The 13,148-nt window shown below is 43.3% G+C and overlaps 5 protein-coding genes across 7 annotated transcripts in view; 2 read left to right on the top strand and 3 right to left on the bottom strand.

Moving 5' to 3' along the window:
- The window catches only part of LOC6634415 (nose resistant to fluoxetine protein 6), a 23,013-nt gene extending 21,605 nt beyond the window's left edge, over window positions 1-1,408 (bottom strand). For 2 of the 3 annotated variants that reach the window (XR_011417444.1, XR_011417445.1), the window contains exon 1: window positions 1-1,408. This exon is cut by the window's left edge. The gene's annotated coding sequence lies outside the window, so the exon portion shown is untranslated. The other variant, XR_011417446.1, reaches the window with a different exon arrangement.
- Window positions 1-1,816, top strand: part of LOC6634417 (nose resistant to fluoxetine protein 6) — a 3,196-nt gene extending 1,380 nt beyond the window's left edge. The window contains exons 5-8 of the mRNA XM_070211384.1: window positions 1-132; window positions 201-382; window positions 1,017-1,485; window positions 1,546-1,816. The exon at window positions 1-132 is cut by the window's left edge and continues 195 nt beyond it. Coding sequence (XP_070067485.1) covers window positions 1-132; window positions 201-382; window positions 1,017-1,485; window positions 1,546-1,803 — 1,041 coding nt within the window. The 3' untranslated portion in view covers window positions 1,804-1,816. The remainder of the gene's footprint in view (window positions 133-200; window positions 383-1,016; window positions 1,486-1,545) is intronic.
- A 604-nt stretch (window positions 1,817-2,420) lies between these two features.
- On the bottom strand, window positions 2,421-6,651 carry LOC6634418 (nose resistant to fluoxetine protein 6). The gene is made up of 9 exons (XM_032440441.2): window positions 6,368-6,651; window positions 5,920-6,295; window positions 5,781-5,854; window positions 5,519-5,721; window positions 5,336-5,448; window positions 4,654-4,870; window positions 4,418-4,590; window positions 3,594-4,053; window positions 2,421-3,523 (listed from the first exon to the last, which is right to left on the bottom strand). The coding sequence occupies exons 1-9, from the start codon at window positions 6,624-6,626 to the stop codon at window positions 3,302-3,304; spliced, it is 2,097 nt and encodes a 698-aa protein (XP_032296332.1). The 5' UTR covers window positions 6,627-6,651; the 3' UTR covers window positions 2,421-3,301.
- Window positions 6,652-8,722: 2,071 nt separating this feature from the next.
- LOC6634419 (small ribosomal subunit protein eS10B) lies at window positions 8,723-9,812 on the top strand. The gene is made up of 2 exons (XM_002058189.4): window positions 8,723-8,864; window positions 9,146-9,812. Exon 2 carries the CDS (start codon window positions 9,147-9,149, stop codon window positions 9,627-9,629), a length of 483 nt encoding a protein of 160 aa, XP_002058225.1. The 5' UTR covers window positions 8,723-8,864; window position 9,146; the 3' UTR covers window positions 9,630-9,812.
- A 701-nt stretch (window positions 9,813-10,513) lies between these two features.
- Window positions 10,514-12,938, bottom strand: LOC116652257 (sin3 histone deacetylase corepressor complex component SDS3). Its single transcript, XM_032440487.2, has 4 exons — window positions 12,710-12,938; window positions 12,380-12,584; window positions 11,599-12,307; window positions 10,514-11,226 (listed from the first exon to the last, which is right to left on the bottom strand). Exons 1-4 carry the CDS (start codon window positions 12,903-12,905, stop codon window positions 11,140-11,142), a joined length of 1,197 nt encoding a protein of 398 aa, XP_032296378.2. The 5' UTR covers window positions 12,906-12,938; the 3' UTR covers window positions 10,514-11,139.
- Between the last annotated feature and the right edge of the window lie 210 nt (window positions 12,939-13,148).

The raw sequence follows: 13,148 nt of genomic DNA, 5'->3' as shown, positions 1-13,148 counted from the left end.
GTCTACATGACGATGATACCCGTGCTGGTCGATGGTCCGCTGGATAAGGATGGCTTTGATGATTACAGCAAATGTTCACGCACCTGGTTTTTGACGCTGCTCTATGTGCAGAACTATGCCACCGATGATATTGTAAGTAGTTGATAACATTTACCAGGCACCCTTAACATGCATGTTACCGGCTCTCAATGTGTATTTAGTGCCTCGGCCATAGCTGGTACCTCAGCGTGGATATGCAGATGTATCTACTCTCACCCATACTGCTCTTTGCGCTCTACAAATGGGGCAAGAAGGCCGCCATTGGGGCTGTGATCCTAATTGTGCTGTTAACCATTTGGCTATTTACCGTCATGATGGTCAAGAATATGTCCATGTTCGTCAAGTGAGTACTTAAGGGAAATTAAATAATAGAAACTAGAGCATCCAATTTAATGACATTCAGCTAACCCTAACCTCACTTTGACACGATCTAACCTCACACTGACACGACCTAACCTCACTTTACATTATATGCTCTGCTAAAGCTTCTGCTGCCTTGCAGAAGTGCTGTAAAACAACAACGAAAATCATATAATATAATCTTGGATAGTCTATTCCATAGCATTTCTCTTATCCTATTCTATCCCCACGCTAACCCAACATAACCTCACTTTATCTTCTCCTGCTGCTCTGCATAAATGCTAGAAACGTAAAATTTACATTAATGCAATAAAAACTAGCACATCGTATCCCAGTTCATGCATCCAATCCTATTCTAAACCCACGCTAACACAACATAACCTCACTTTATACAATTGCTTAACCCAACCTAACCTCACTTGTCCATTTTTCTTATTCTGCAACTGTAGAGAAACTTTGTAAATAATTGGAAATGCAAATCAAAAGATAGAATCTTAAGCATTCTAATCCATGCCATTTATCTAATCCTATTCTATCTCCCGCTAACGCAACATAACCTCACTTACCCCAATCTAACCACACTTACCGCATTATCTTCTTCTTTGGCTGGTTTGCAGAAACGTTGGAAATGGTCCAAATGGTCGAATACTCTATTTCGGCACACACATGCACGGCACACCATGGCTAATTGGCGCCGTTTTTGGTTATTTCCTGCATGCGAATCGTGGCAAATCCTTCAAGCTGAACCGCATTGCCGTCTGGTCCGGCTGGGTGTCCGCCCTGGTCATATTCTTTCTGTGCGAATTTGTGCTGCTGCCATATGTTGAATGGACCGGTCCGGATTTGTCGCAGCTAAGCGATGCCCTCTACTATTCGCTAACCCGCATTGGCTGGCCCATCGGACTCTGCTGGGTGGTATTCGCCTGCATGCAGGGCTACGGCGGCATGGCCGACAGCTTCCTCTCCAGCCCGCTGTGGCAGCCGCTGTCGAAGCTCTCCTATTCGGCCTACGTGTGGCACATTATGATACAGGAAATAAATGGGCGACGTGTCCAGACCAACACATACTTCTCCAACTACGAAATGGTAAGTGCTGCAGCGAGACTCAACCGTTCTGCTTGAGCCCAACTAAACGTTTCTGCACAGATGCTGAAATTCTGGGCGGACTTTGGCTTCACCCTGCTGACCGCCTATTTCATGTACATCATCATCGAGGCGCCGCTGAGCGGCCTGGAGAGCCTGATGCTGCCCAGCCCAAAACCAGTTATCTCCGTCGAGTCCAAGCGGGCGGCAACCGCGGCACCAGCTCCACAGCTCGCCGAGAAGTCGCCCATTCCGCAGCCGGCGTCTGATCTGGAAGCGGGCCCGGCTGGCGCGTCGAGTGCGCCACCTGTGAGCACATAATCTTTGTATTAGTATAAATATTTAGGTTCTTTTTTTTTTTGTTTTTGTTATTTATATAATATTTATATAAACTTATGCTCAAGTAGAAACTAAGCTAAACTAAACTTATTTAAATAAATATATATTTAAACTATGAAACGAACTTGTTTTGTGGAATTAAGGGAATTTAGAATAAAAGCGTGTGGTTCCGGGCTCGAACCACGCCGTCATATTTCGATTAGCTGTGCCAGCTGTTCCCTGAACTTGTCAGTCTAAACGCAAAGTCAAGTGGCCGGCAGCTGGCAGCTGGCAGAGGGCGGCCTTCGGCTCAAAGCCAGTCCGAAGACTATAAAATCGCAATTAGCCTTACGGCAGCCGGCTGTGAATCAGTTTGGCGTTGTCAATCGTTTGGCTACTTGTGGGCCATTTGATAAGGTGCTATGATTATTTTATTGTCCAATTCGAATGACTCGTAAATGTTTCATTCATGACACTATCTAAGTATAATCTAGCCGCCAAGCTTATCACAATTTTAAAAACAATTGCAATTATGCTGTACAGTTTAATCAATATTTGAATAGTAACACTATAATAGAGTCACGCACTTGAGGGTCGACTCCAAAAAAAACAAACTAAAAAATGCGTAAAAAGTTTTTAAAAAGCGAGAATCTCTATTCATAATAATCAATCAATCAATAGCCGAGCTGATCTGTCTCTAGATTTCAGGGACTTTTAGAGCTAGAGACTTCACATTTTTAACGTTACATATCATCGATAACTCACGCCGTTTTCATATTATCGATACGTTTCAATATCAACATCCTGCTCATCTCTAATTTATAGGATTCTAGCATATTCTGTGTTCTGGCATTGTAAATCCCAAAAGTTGCCCTTGTCCAGCATAAATATTCCTCAATTCTGGAGTATTAATTTCTAAAAGTTTCCATTTCAATAATAAATATTTTATATCCCAAAAGTAGCCATTTACGAGCACTTAATAAAAATCTTCCAAAAACAACGAACTGATATTAAAAACTTAAATGTACTATCGCAAAAAGATGGCATACTTTTGGGCTTATAATTTGCTGGATTAACAATATTTACGATAATCTGATAAATAGAAATTGTGACGGGCTAAACTGCAATAGACTCTTCTATTGCTATCCTTATCGAATCAATGGTTAGCTCATCTGATTTTCGAATTTGAATCGTAATGGACGTCCACATTCAATAAACCAGATTTTATTGGAATATGAAAGTGATATCGTTTCGGCTCAGATCCGTAAAACAGCATTTAAGAGCATAAAACTACATTTGAAAATCTAACGGCCCATTTTCGAAGCGCTTTTGCAGCCCTGAACTCATAAGCTGCACTGCAGCCCTGCCAAGTTCGACTTTCGTTAGTTGTGTTATTGATCATATTAACCGTTAAAGATTATTGTTAAAATACTGCAAAATATATCTAAATAAATTACGAAGAGCTTAGCTTACTTAGGAATTAAATGAAACGTCTTGCTACCTAATTAATCGGCGCTGTTTTGGGCTCCAGCGCAGGCGCAATTTCAATGCAAGCTGGCTCCGGCTCGGCTCTGGGGCTCTTGACAGCTGGAGCAGGCTGGCTTCTGGGCGCGCGAGTGGGAAACAATAACATCTCCAGGCCGCCGAAAGGTGCCTCGACCAAGAGGAACATGAAATAGGCCAACAAAATGGTAAAGCCAAAGTCATGCCAGAAGCGCAACATCTGCAATAAAAAAAAAAACACAATTATAGATATATGGCAGAAGGCGCAACAGATGCGTAAGATAACGCACCACTTGATAGTCGCTGAAGTAGGTGCTGGTGCGCGTGATGCCGCCATTGAGAATCTCGATGAGTATGTGCCAGATGTAGGCGCCGTAGGAGAGCTTCGACAGCGGCTGCCACAGCGGGCTGGAGAGGAAGCTGTTGGCCAAACCGCCGTAGCCGTATTTGCAGGCGAACACCAGCCAAACGAGTGCCAGGGGCCAGGCAATCCGTGTTAGCGTCACGTAGAATGCCTCATTAACGATGGGCAAATGATTGCCGTTCGCCGGATATGGATAGAGCGCGAACAGGCAGGTAAAGATCAGGCCCAGGCTGATGAGCCAGCCTAGCCAGACGGTTAGACGATTCAGCTTAAAGGTTTTGCCGCGATTCACATGCAAATAATAGCCAAAGATAAGGCCAATTATCCAGGGCGAGGCGCGTGTGTGCGTTGTAAAGTATATTTCATCGGACATGCCACCAGAAGATCTATAATAAATACAAACGTCTTAAAATGTAAGAACACTGTAAGAATTTAGTGGCAACGCTGTCAATTTAACATTAGCCTGTAAATTGCAAGCAGCGTTGCCATTTGCGCGCAGCACTGCAATTCTAGCAGGTCACAATTCAAATTGCAAACTAATTAACAGCTGTCAGCTGAAAAAGTAAGACAAGCAGGCAACACTGCAAACATTTGCAACCGCCTGGCAAATATTTAAACAATTGACATGAACATGATAAAGTAATTATCGAAGCTCGACAACGCGAGCAGTGTTGCCAGTGTTGTTAAAGTAATACAAATTGGCAGCACTGTTATTGCTAACTTGAACTGCCCTTTAGGCTAGATACTTACAAGCTGTAGCCCCTGACTACCATCATGCTGAAGAGGCATGCAGCCAACAGCAGCATGAGCACCACAATGCCGGCAATGGCCTTTTTGCCCCACTTGTAGAGCGCAATCAGCAACAGGGGCGATATGATATACAGCTGCATGTCCACGCCCAGATACCAGCTGTGGGGCAGGCACTGCAATGGCAAAGATAACACTTAGTTTGACTTTATAGATTAACATTGAACTTTGTCACCTACCACAGTGTTGGTGGCATAGTTTTGCACATAGAGCAGGGTCCAGAACCAGTTGTCCTCGCAGGGCGCCGAGAGTTGACTAACCAGGCCCTTATAGAGCGGACCGGCGCCCAGGAGGGGCAGGATTCTCATGTAGCACAGTATTGCGAAGGCGACGACAGGCGTGAGGCGCAGATAACGATGCAGATACATTAGCGGCACATTCAGCTTGCCCTTGGTTCTGAAAGAGAGCCAAGTGAGGTTAGGTGCTTCCAACAATTTCTTCTTAATGTATAAATTATTAATTACAGCTATTATTATGTTAATTTGAAATTAAAGAAATATATTCCTTTAAAATAAATCAATCATCTTTCGAACTTCTACGCCGAAGCCAGATAACGTATTAGATCGAATCCTAAATGGAATCTTTTATAATTCGGGGATTTCCCTTGAATTCTTTTGTAATTCGGGGAATTTCCCTGACTGGAATATGTGTATATGACATAGTTAATTCGTTAATAAAGAATTCAAGAAATATATTTTTTAAATAAATCGAATAAATAAGTAAATCGAACCCTGAACCGAATTCTTTTTCAATTCGGGGGATTTCCCCTACCTAAACCAGACATCCCATTAAATCGAACCCTGGACCGAAATAATTTTCAATTCGCGGAATTTTCCTATATATGAGATGACAGATAGTTACCTTTCCATGGAGCGCAGAGCAACCATAACGACAAGCAGGCCGCTGAGGAAGAAGAAGGTGTCCACGGAGAAGAGGCCATGGATAATGAACATGCTGAAGGGCGATCGATACCACTGGAGAGGATATGGAAAATGCAGATTAGTTAGGCCAATGGGCAATAGCTGTGATTGCGTCCGAACTAACCGGTATGACATCCACCAGATTAATATTGGGCGATAGGCCTTGAATGATATAGTCATGGCCGTAAATCACCCAGATAAGCGAGAGGCAGCGTATGCCGTGCAGACAGTCGATGACATTCGGATTCGTTTTGCTGTCCACAATGCGGAAGAGCGCGCGCGAATTGGCACGTGCCGAAAACACCTTGACCAAGGCGGGCAAATGCTCTGCAAGGAGATCGTCTCGATCAGACACAGCAGCAGCGGGATTATGCTTAGCTACTTACTCTGATCCGCGCACAGGAAGTAATCGTAGAGCGTGGCCAGCAGCAGGGCAGCGACCAAGACACACATGAGCACGCTGTAAGTACATATGCATTAGCTGGCTGGATGAATGGATGCAGTGCAGCATTTGGCAATACTTACATGGTAAATATGGCCAGACCATCGAGCGACTCACGCTCCGCGGTCTGGCAGCTGGCGGCATTGATCAGCTGCGTGTCGGTGCTCAGTTCAATGTTGAGCAGCTGCTTGAAAAGCTGTCGGAGCAGCGTCTCCATGTGCTCGCCCGTGCAGCTGGCGGGCAGGCAAATCGCCGTCTGCACGCCCAGCATGCCCAGGGCGCCGGCATTGCCGGCCAACATGTTGCCGGACAACAATTTGGCCATGCAGTATTTGCCGCGCAGACTGTGGCCCGTGCTTGCCACCAGCTGATTCACCCTGATGCACTCATCAAAGTTGCCCAGATCCTTTAGATTGCCATAGAGCATGCCCGCGGGCAAACGGCCCCAAGAGTCGATCACTAAATGAGGGAGAGAGGAAGAGGTAGCGAGTTACAGTTAGGCAGTTACGCGCGCAACCGAATGCCACTTACTGCGCAGCGCCCAAATGCTGCCCGTTTGCACGCCCTGGCTGAGCGTTGCCACCTCGGCCAAGCACTGCAGATCCTGTTGATTGGGCAGCCCTGTGCCGGGTATCAACAGATCGCCGCTCGTTATGTTTCGATAATAATCGATAAACTCGACCGCCAAAGGGCGCAACTGCATCAGCCGCTGATAACGATCAATGTCCAGGGACTCGCCGCCGGCGGCCGCCAGGATGCACAGCAAAAGCGCAAAGCCAATTTTATACATTTTCCACGGCAATTGCAGCGGTCTTCAATCGGATTTGAATGCGCTGCGTTGCCTTTTATACGTTACGCGCAAAACCGCGATAAGATTTAGCTGGATCTGCTTGCGACTTAACAATATTCGTCAGAACCTAATCAATAATTGGCCATTGATTAGACCGCGGCGACAGACAGCACTCGCCCGGCCTCGTCGTGCCGCCCGATTTGAAAACCGACGCGTGAATCGCGAACCGCGAACCGTAAATCGCTGACTAATTATTAAGCAGCAGCCAGTCAGTGTCCAGGGGCATTCTCTTCGTCATATCAGCAGCAGGTTCAAGGTGCCAACCAGATGGGCTTTACCCTGATCTCTTGGCTACACCTGTTCGCTGGTGCGTATGTACTCGACGCTACCAGATGAAGGTAACGTTCTTTCACGTGAAAACATGTATCAAATGTCCTATGCTAATTGATTGATTGACTGACGACTTGACGGATTGATGGAAACTTTCACTTTCGCTTACACTTTTATCGTAGGTAGGAGACTTTAAAACTTCACCTAAAAGTTCTTTCAAGCAAGACAGTTTTGAGAAGGATTTCACCTCTTCTGGCCAATCCACCTGCCTTGGTGAAAGTTGCGGTTAAAGGTTGATCGAGTGGAAGCTTAGAGGCTGTAGAAAATCTACCTAATAATCGAAAAGTAAAGCTTGAGCTAATGTTAAAGTTCAAGACTTGAACCGAGCAAAGCAAATAATTGTATTACATATACTTTGATAGTTAAATATTTAAAGAAAAAGGAAGCCAAATATAGGCCATCATCGTGATGTGCCCACGTATCGGCTAATGCTAATCTAATCCGGTACTTAAAAGTTGTCTGGATGATTGAAATCAAAGTTTATTGGCCCAATAACAATAAGTCTGCTGTGCATTGAGATATTCTGATCCGAAGTCCAATCGACCTTTGAAACTGGAAAGCATAACCTAACCTAACTTTATATTTATACCGTTATTATGTGTTTTATTATCAGAGTTACAAGTTCGATATTTATTTTTGTTTTGTATTGTTTAGGGAATTTGGATACATTAATCGGACTGACCCATAAAATTATGACATGCTCAGCCTTGGCTATCTAATCGAATGTCAGATTGGGCTGCACGTGTTTCTAAGAAACATTTTCGCATAAACAAAAGCAATTCCAAATAACTCAAATTAGAAGTGCCAAATGATCGATATTGTCATCGCACGATGATTCATTCGAATTCGTAAACAATATTTACTAATAATAAGTAAAATAAAATACAATTTTACACAAATCGGCTAATCTAATCGACGAGCACGATTTCAAGCAAGGCCAATGAAAGAAATAAGAGCAGAAACGTGCAATATTTAAAGAGAAGTCAGTTATAAAGAAATCCATATCTAAATTAATTGGCTACTTAAGTAGTTGCTTTGCTGATAAACTATTTTCGGGCAGTTTGTTGTTGTTGAAGCTGTCGCACAGAGCTTCGTGGTAACTGTACAGTCAGTTGATAAACTTATGTTGTAAACTCGACTATCGCTGGTTAAAGCCGATCATAAACAATATTGTTGGCATTTTATTGATTAGTGTGAAATTCATAATGTAATAAAAAACTCACGAATTTTACCTTATGCAACGCGACCCACAAGTGCGAAAAATTGCGGAAAACTATTTTCATCTGACTTACATTCAATTTCAAAACTCTTTGTGTAACTTCTCCAAAGATATATAAAGTTTAGTCCAAAGTTGTAGTGTTAAAAATAGGCACGGCTAAAATTGTGGCTAAATTTAAATTTGAAAAGCCCGCGCCAAGATATCATAGTATAATAACAGTTATCGATAGCTGCGTGAATCGATAAAATCAATCCAAATTCAATATTTTCAGGGTAGTTTTTTTTTACAGCTAGAACAGCAAAGCTATGTCAATAGTGACGTCATCTTGTTATGTCAATCATATTTTGGCTGAAAACACACAGAAAAGTTTACTGCTTACAGTTGTTATGTTCGCAGTTTATTAAAGCTTATATCTCCAAATGTAAACATTTCTATTTATTAATATATATATAGAGCGTGATATATGAGTGACCATTCTGCTGGCCACTAAGCAACTCTGCAGCTACCATTCGCGTGTACACGCTCCGTGCAGCTCTGTGTGTATTGCGAAAAGAAGAAGAATATGAGAGCTGACAGCTGTCAACTCGCTTTTCCTTTCTTTCCGGTCTCTGCTCCATAGAAGACGCAAAGTACGTGAAATATATAAAAAGAATCTGTAAAATAATTGCGAATCCGCCAAAGTGTTTAGCTAAATGAAATTGCAGTGAATGCGCTGTGAAACGCAACAGCTGTCAATATACGTGTTATGTGCATATTTATTAAAGTTTGCCATTTATTTTGACATTTAAATGTCGCACAGCGTCTTGTCAACAAGACCCGAACAAACCGAACCACCACAACAACAACAACAACACAAGTTCTAATAAGTTTATATATTTTTTTTTTATCTTTTTGTTTTCGTTACGTGCAGCATGTTCATGCCAAAGGCTCATCGTGTCGCCATTTATGAGTACCTCTTCAAGGAGGGCGTCATTGTGGCCAAAAAGGATTTCCATGCACAGAAGCATCCCGAACTGGAGTCGATCCCCAATTTGCATGTCATCAAGGCACTGCAATCTCTGCACTCGCGCGGTCTCGTCAAGGAGCAGTTCGCATGGAGGCACTACTACTGGTATCTGACCAACGAGGGCATTGAGGAGCTGCGCAGCTATCTGCATTTGCCGCCCGAAATTGTGCCCTCCACTCTGAAGCGGCCGACACGCTCGGAACCGTTGCGTCCACGCCCAGCGGCTGGTGGACCACGCGGCCCAGCCGATGCCTCCAAAACGGGCGAAGATCGTTCTGCCTACAGACGCGCACCCGGCGGCAGCGGTGTGGACAAGAAGGGCGATGTCGGACCCGGCGCCGGTGAGGTCGAGTTCCGTGGCGGCTTTGGACGTGGCTCGCGCAACTAGACAGCGTTTTTTTTTATTCAACTTAAATTTAAACGAGTTCCCAACTCTGGAACTAACCCAACAACAACAACAAAAAACTAAGAAAAAACAAACAAAATTGTGTGAATGTTTTGTATTATGAAGCAGAAGATTGCAGCAATGCAATACGACAAATTATAAAGCAAGCGCAAAGTGAAACAAGAATTTTATTCGTCTCTTTCTTTTTTTTTTAATATTTTTTTTTTTCTGCAAAAGTTTACGCGCGCTTTTCTCGCTGAGATGCGCAGCTCTAAAGCTGGCCGAATCGTATGTACAGTGGACGCTCGCAAAGGCGAACACGCCTTGCTGCAATTAATTTGGAAGAAACGACCAGTCGAGTCGTTTTAGCCATGTTTGACTGTATATTTGTCAAGTAGTCTCTGCCTTAAGGCTTTCTTAGGATCTGGAACTCAGCAAGGAGTTGGCTCTAATCCCATTGGAGAGCGACCATTGCAATTGTTATTACTGTAGGATATATTTAAAAGATATCCATTTACATTACATTAAAAAATCACATTGGCTACAGTGGAACGTCCGAGGATTTGAACCCGAATGCTCTATTCTTTTGTATAATGCGTCTTGATCTTGAGGATAATGCATAAACGATATAGGAAGAAAATAACTCACCTTTAGAGCGAAGATGAGAAGAGTAGAGTGAAGGCTGCCTTGAACGCTCACGCCTGGTTCTCCAGTTGCTTTGTTCCGACGGAAGTCCTCTCCAATGATGCGAGAAATCCTTGTCCTTATTCAAACATATATATCTAGGCATATTTATGATAAACTTAATGTCAGATTTGGATGAAAAGCAGCAGAAAGGTTTTTTTCACATTTATATTTGAAGGTATTACAAAGAATAATTTCAGATATTCAGTTATTTTATATCAATAAATAAAGGTATATATATATATATATAAATTGCAAATTGTCGAAAACTTTTGGCCAAATGGATGATGGATGATAACCAGGTTAGCCGCAGCTTTAAACAGTTCGCTGTAATCTTTATTAAAGTTTATACGTAATTATAGGAATCTTTTCAAGACTTGCCCAGAGCGGGGGGAATTCCAGCTTTGAATGTCGAGAGAAGGGCGAACTTAATGCAATTAGTTCCCAGGAAATTCGATGCTCGATAAACAATAAACAAAATGCCAGCAGAAAGAGCAAAAAAATAAAGAAAAAATCATAATATTTAGCTGACTGTTGGGCGTTTTTTTTTTTTTTTTTTTTTTTTTTTTATGATACGAAATCGAGCCCGAAAGCCTTTCCAAATATTTGCACAGCCATTGGAAACCGGAGCGGAGCGTAAACAAATGGAAGAATTTCGCCTGGGGCTGGCTTACCAAGAAGCACAGCTGCGCACGGACTGGAAAACTAAAGCAATTTCTCAATTATATACAATTTGTTTAAATAAAATGTACACTTAAGCTAAAGCGTAAATGGTATATCATTTAAATATATATATATATATATGCGGCATATTCTTGATATATGTGGACTATCGTCGCTTTATGCAGATTTTGCCCTTGGCCAAATGCGACATGTTGATCTTGAATTTGCTTTCATTGGAGCGCTTGACCCAAATCTGTGAAGAGAGATGAAAAACGAGATTAATATCAAACCAATGCCAAACCAAGCTGTCGTCAGAAATATTTCAATAGGCTCAGTTTTGTGGGAAGTGAGGATTAGGGTAAGGTATAGACAGATAAACCTTGTAGAGCTGTGTCTTAATCTTGGCTCCAAGTTAAGCTCAAGCGAAATTTGCCGTTTGGAAACGGAGCAAGTTATCAAAGATTGATTTGCCTGGGCACAGGAAGAAGCAACGTGTCTAATTCTCTGTGCTGGAGACTGACTGAGAGCCTGAATGGAGTGGGAAAGGTCGGACGAGTTCATTCTGACTGTCAGCTGCTGGGCACAGGCTGTAAGCAGGCTGAGAGATTGGTTGGAAAATACGCACCACCTCGTTGCCAATGGCTGTGATGGTGGCCGCAAACTTGTTCATGTCCTTGCCCTCAACATAGATCTGCTGGCCGCGACAGAACCAGCGGCGCTCGTAGAGCAGCTTGTTGTCCTCGATGCGTGTCTCCACATAGCTATTCGACTCGGCCAGCAGGTTGTGTGCCTGCTGCTGCTGCTGTTGCTGCTGCTGGGTATTCGTGTAGGAGCCCATGCCGTTCTGTTGCAGCGGCATCGGTTTGCCGCGCTGTATCATCTTGAGATCCGATTCGATTTCCTTGTCATCCAGCTGGTAGACCAACAGCTGGCCGGTGGCGGGCTTCCGTCGCTTTTCGATCACCGGCAGCGGCTCGTTGGGCCGACGACGCAGCTTGCGCGTCACCGTTGTCTTGATCTCCATCGAATCGTTGGTCAGCTCCAAGCTGTAGCGTTCGTTCTCAATCTGACGCTTGCGATCCTCAAAGTCTGCTATTAGATTATCCTTGAGATCCATCATCTTCTCATCGAACTCCTTTTGGGCAGCCTTCTTCTCCAGTATATAGTCGCGCTCGACGCATTCGCGCATATAATCCTTGTAGATCTCGTTCAGACGTCGACGCTCCTTTAGCTGATTGTCCAGCTTGCGTACACGCTTCATATATTCCGGATGTATCAGCTGATTCAGCTCCTCCAGCTGCTTCTGCAGATTAATTAGCTTGTGCTGGTACATTCTGCAAAACAAAAAAGAGAATATCAATTGAAATGAAAATGTTTGGCTAGCTTTTCTTTTATATACAACTTACTGTTCCTTAAGCTCGCTGTTGCTGCCAATGTTGTTGTGGTTGTTGTTGCTGTTGATGATGATGTTGTTGTTGTTGTTATTGTTGTTGTTGTGGCTACTGATGATGATGTTGTTGTTGTTGTTGTTGCTGTTGTTGGAAGAGTTGCCGTTGGTTCCGCCATAGCGATGGGGACTGCGGAACTCCGTTTCGCTAGCGTCGTCAGTATCTGGAATTGTGAAACGTTCCATGGTTGAGAGTCGACTGCGTTTAGATTAGATATTTGGCGGACTGGCGGCCGACTTGAGCACTTGCCACCTCCGCGGCGGCAGCCAGCACCTCGTTTGCGCTTACCTTCTTCGCTGCGTTCATCTCCAATCGACTCGTCGTCGTAGTTGTCGCCCGAGTACAGCGTGTAGTAGGCGTTCATTTTGCTCAGTGTATACGACAGCTTAACTGGCAGGCAATTAACACTTTTATGCTTAAAATTTTTCAGTTTTTTAGTAATTTTATTGCAATTGTTTATATTTGTTGCGCTGATAATGTACATACACACACAAACGCAGGGCAGACAGCTAAAAAGTGTTGCACAGTGCAAAATGCACAGCGTTGCTGCGATTTAATCGATAATTGTTAACATGTTTTACAACACTTAATACGTGACACGTTAATTTAATGCAATGTGCAGTGTGACCAGCTATATATTTTTATTTAAATTGGGGCGCTGTCGTTAGATTTGAATTTACGTTAGTCGAAATGATTAAATAATTAAAGTGCCAAACGAACGATTTCG

Source organism: Drosophila virilis, chromosome X (assembly GCF_030788295.1).
Source record: "Drosophila virilis strain 15010-1051.87 chromosome X, Dvir_AGI_RSII-ME, whole genome shotgun sequence".
Classification (NCBI taxonomy): Eukaryota; Metazoa; Arthropoda; class Insecta; order Diptera; family Drosophilidae; genus Drosophila; species Drosophila virilis.
The sequence above is the reverse complement of the archived record's forward strand: the minus strand, read 5'-3'. Positions and strand labels throughout refer to the sequence as shown.

Coding starts and splice junctions, on each gene's coding strand:
- LOC116652257 (XM_032440487.2), bottom strand. CDS start 12,905: ATGTACATTATCAGCGCAACAAATATAAACAATTGCAATAAAATTACT. Junction 12,585..12,709: donor AGATGAACGCAGCGAAGAAG/GTAAGCGCAAAC, acceptor TCACAATTCCAG/ATACTGACGACGCTAGCGAA. Junction 12,308..12,379: donor AACAGCGAGCTTAAGGAACA/GTAAGTTGTATA, acceptor TTTGTTTTGCAG/AATGTACCAGCACAAGCTAA.
- LOC6634419 (XM_002058189.4), top strand. CDS start 9,147: ATGTTCATGCCAAAGGCTCATCGTGTCGCCATTTATGAGTACCTCTTC.
- LOC6634418 (XM_032440441.2), bottom strand. CDS start 6,626: ATGTATAAAATTGGCTTTGCGCTTTTGCTGTGCATCCTGGCGGCCGCC. Junction 5,855..5,919: donor GGTCTGGCCATATTTACCAT/GTAAGTATTGCC, acceptor ATGTACTTACAG/CGTGCTCATGTGTGTCTTGG. Junction 5,449..5,518: donor ATCTGGTGGATGTCATACCG/GTTAGTTCGGAC, acceptor TATCCTCTCCAG/TGGTATCGATCGCCCTTCAG.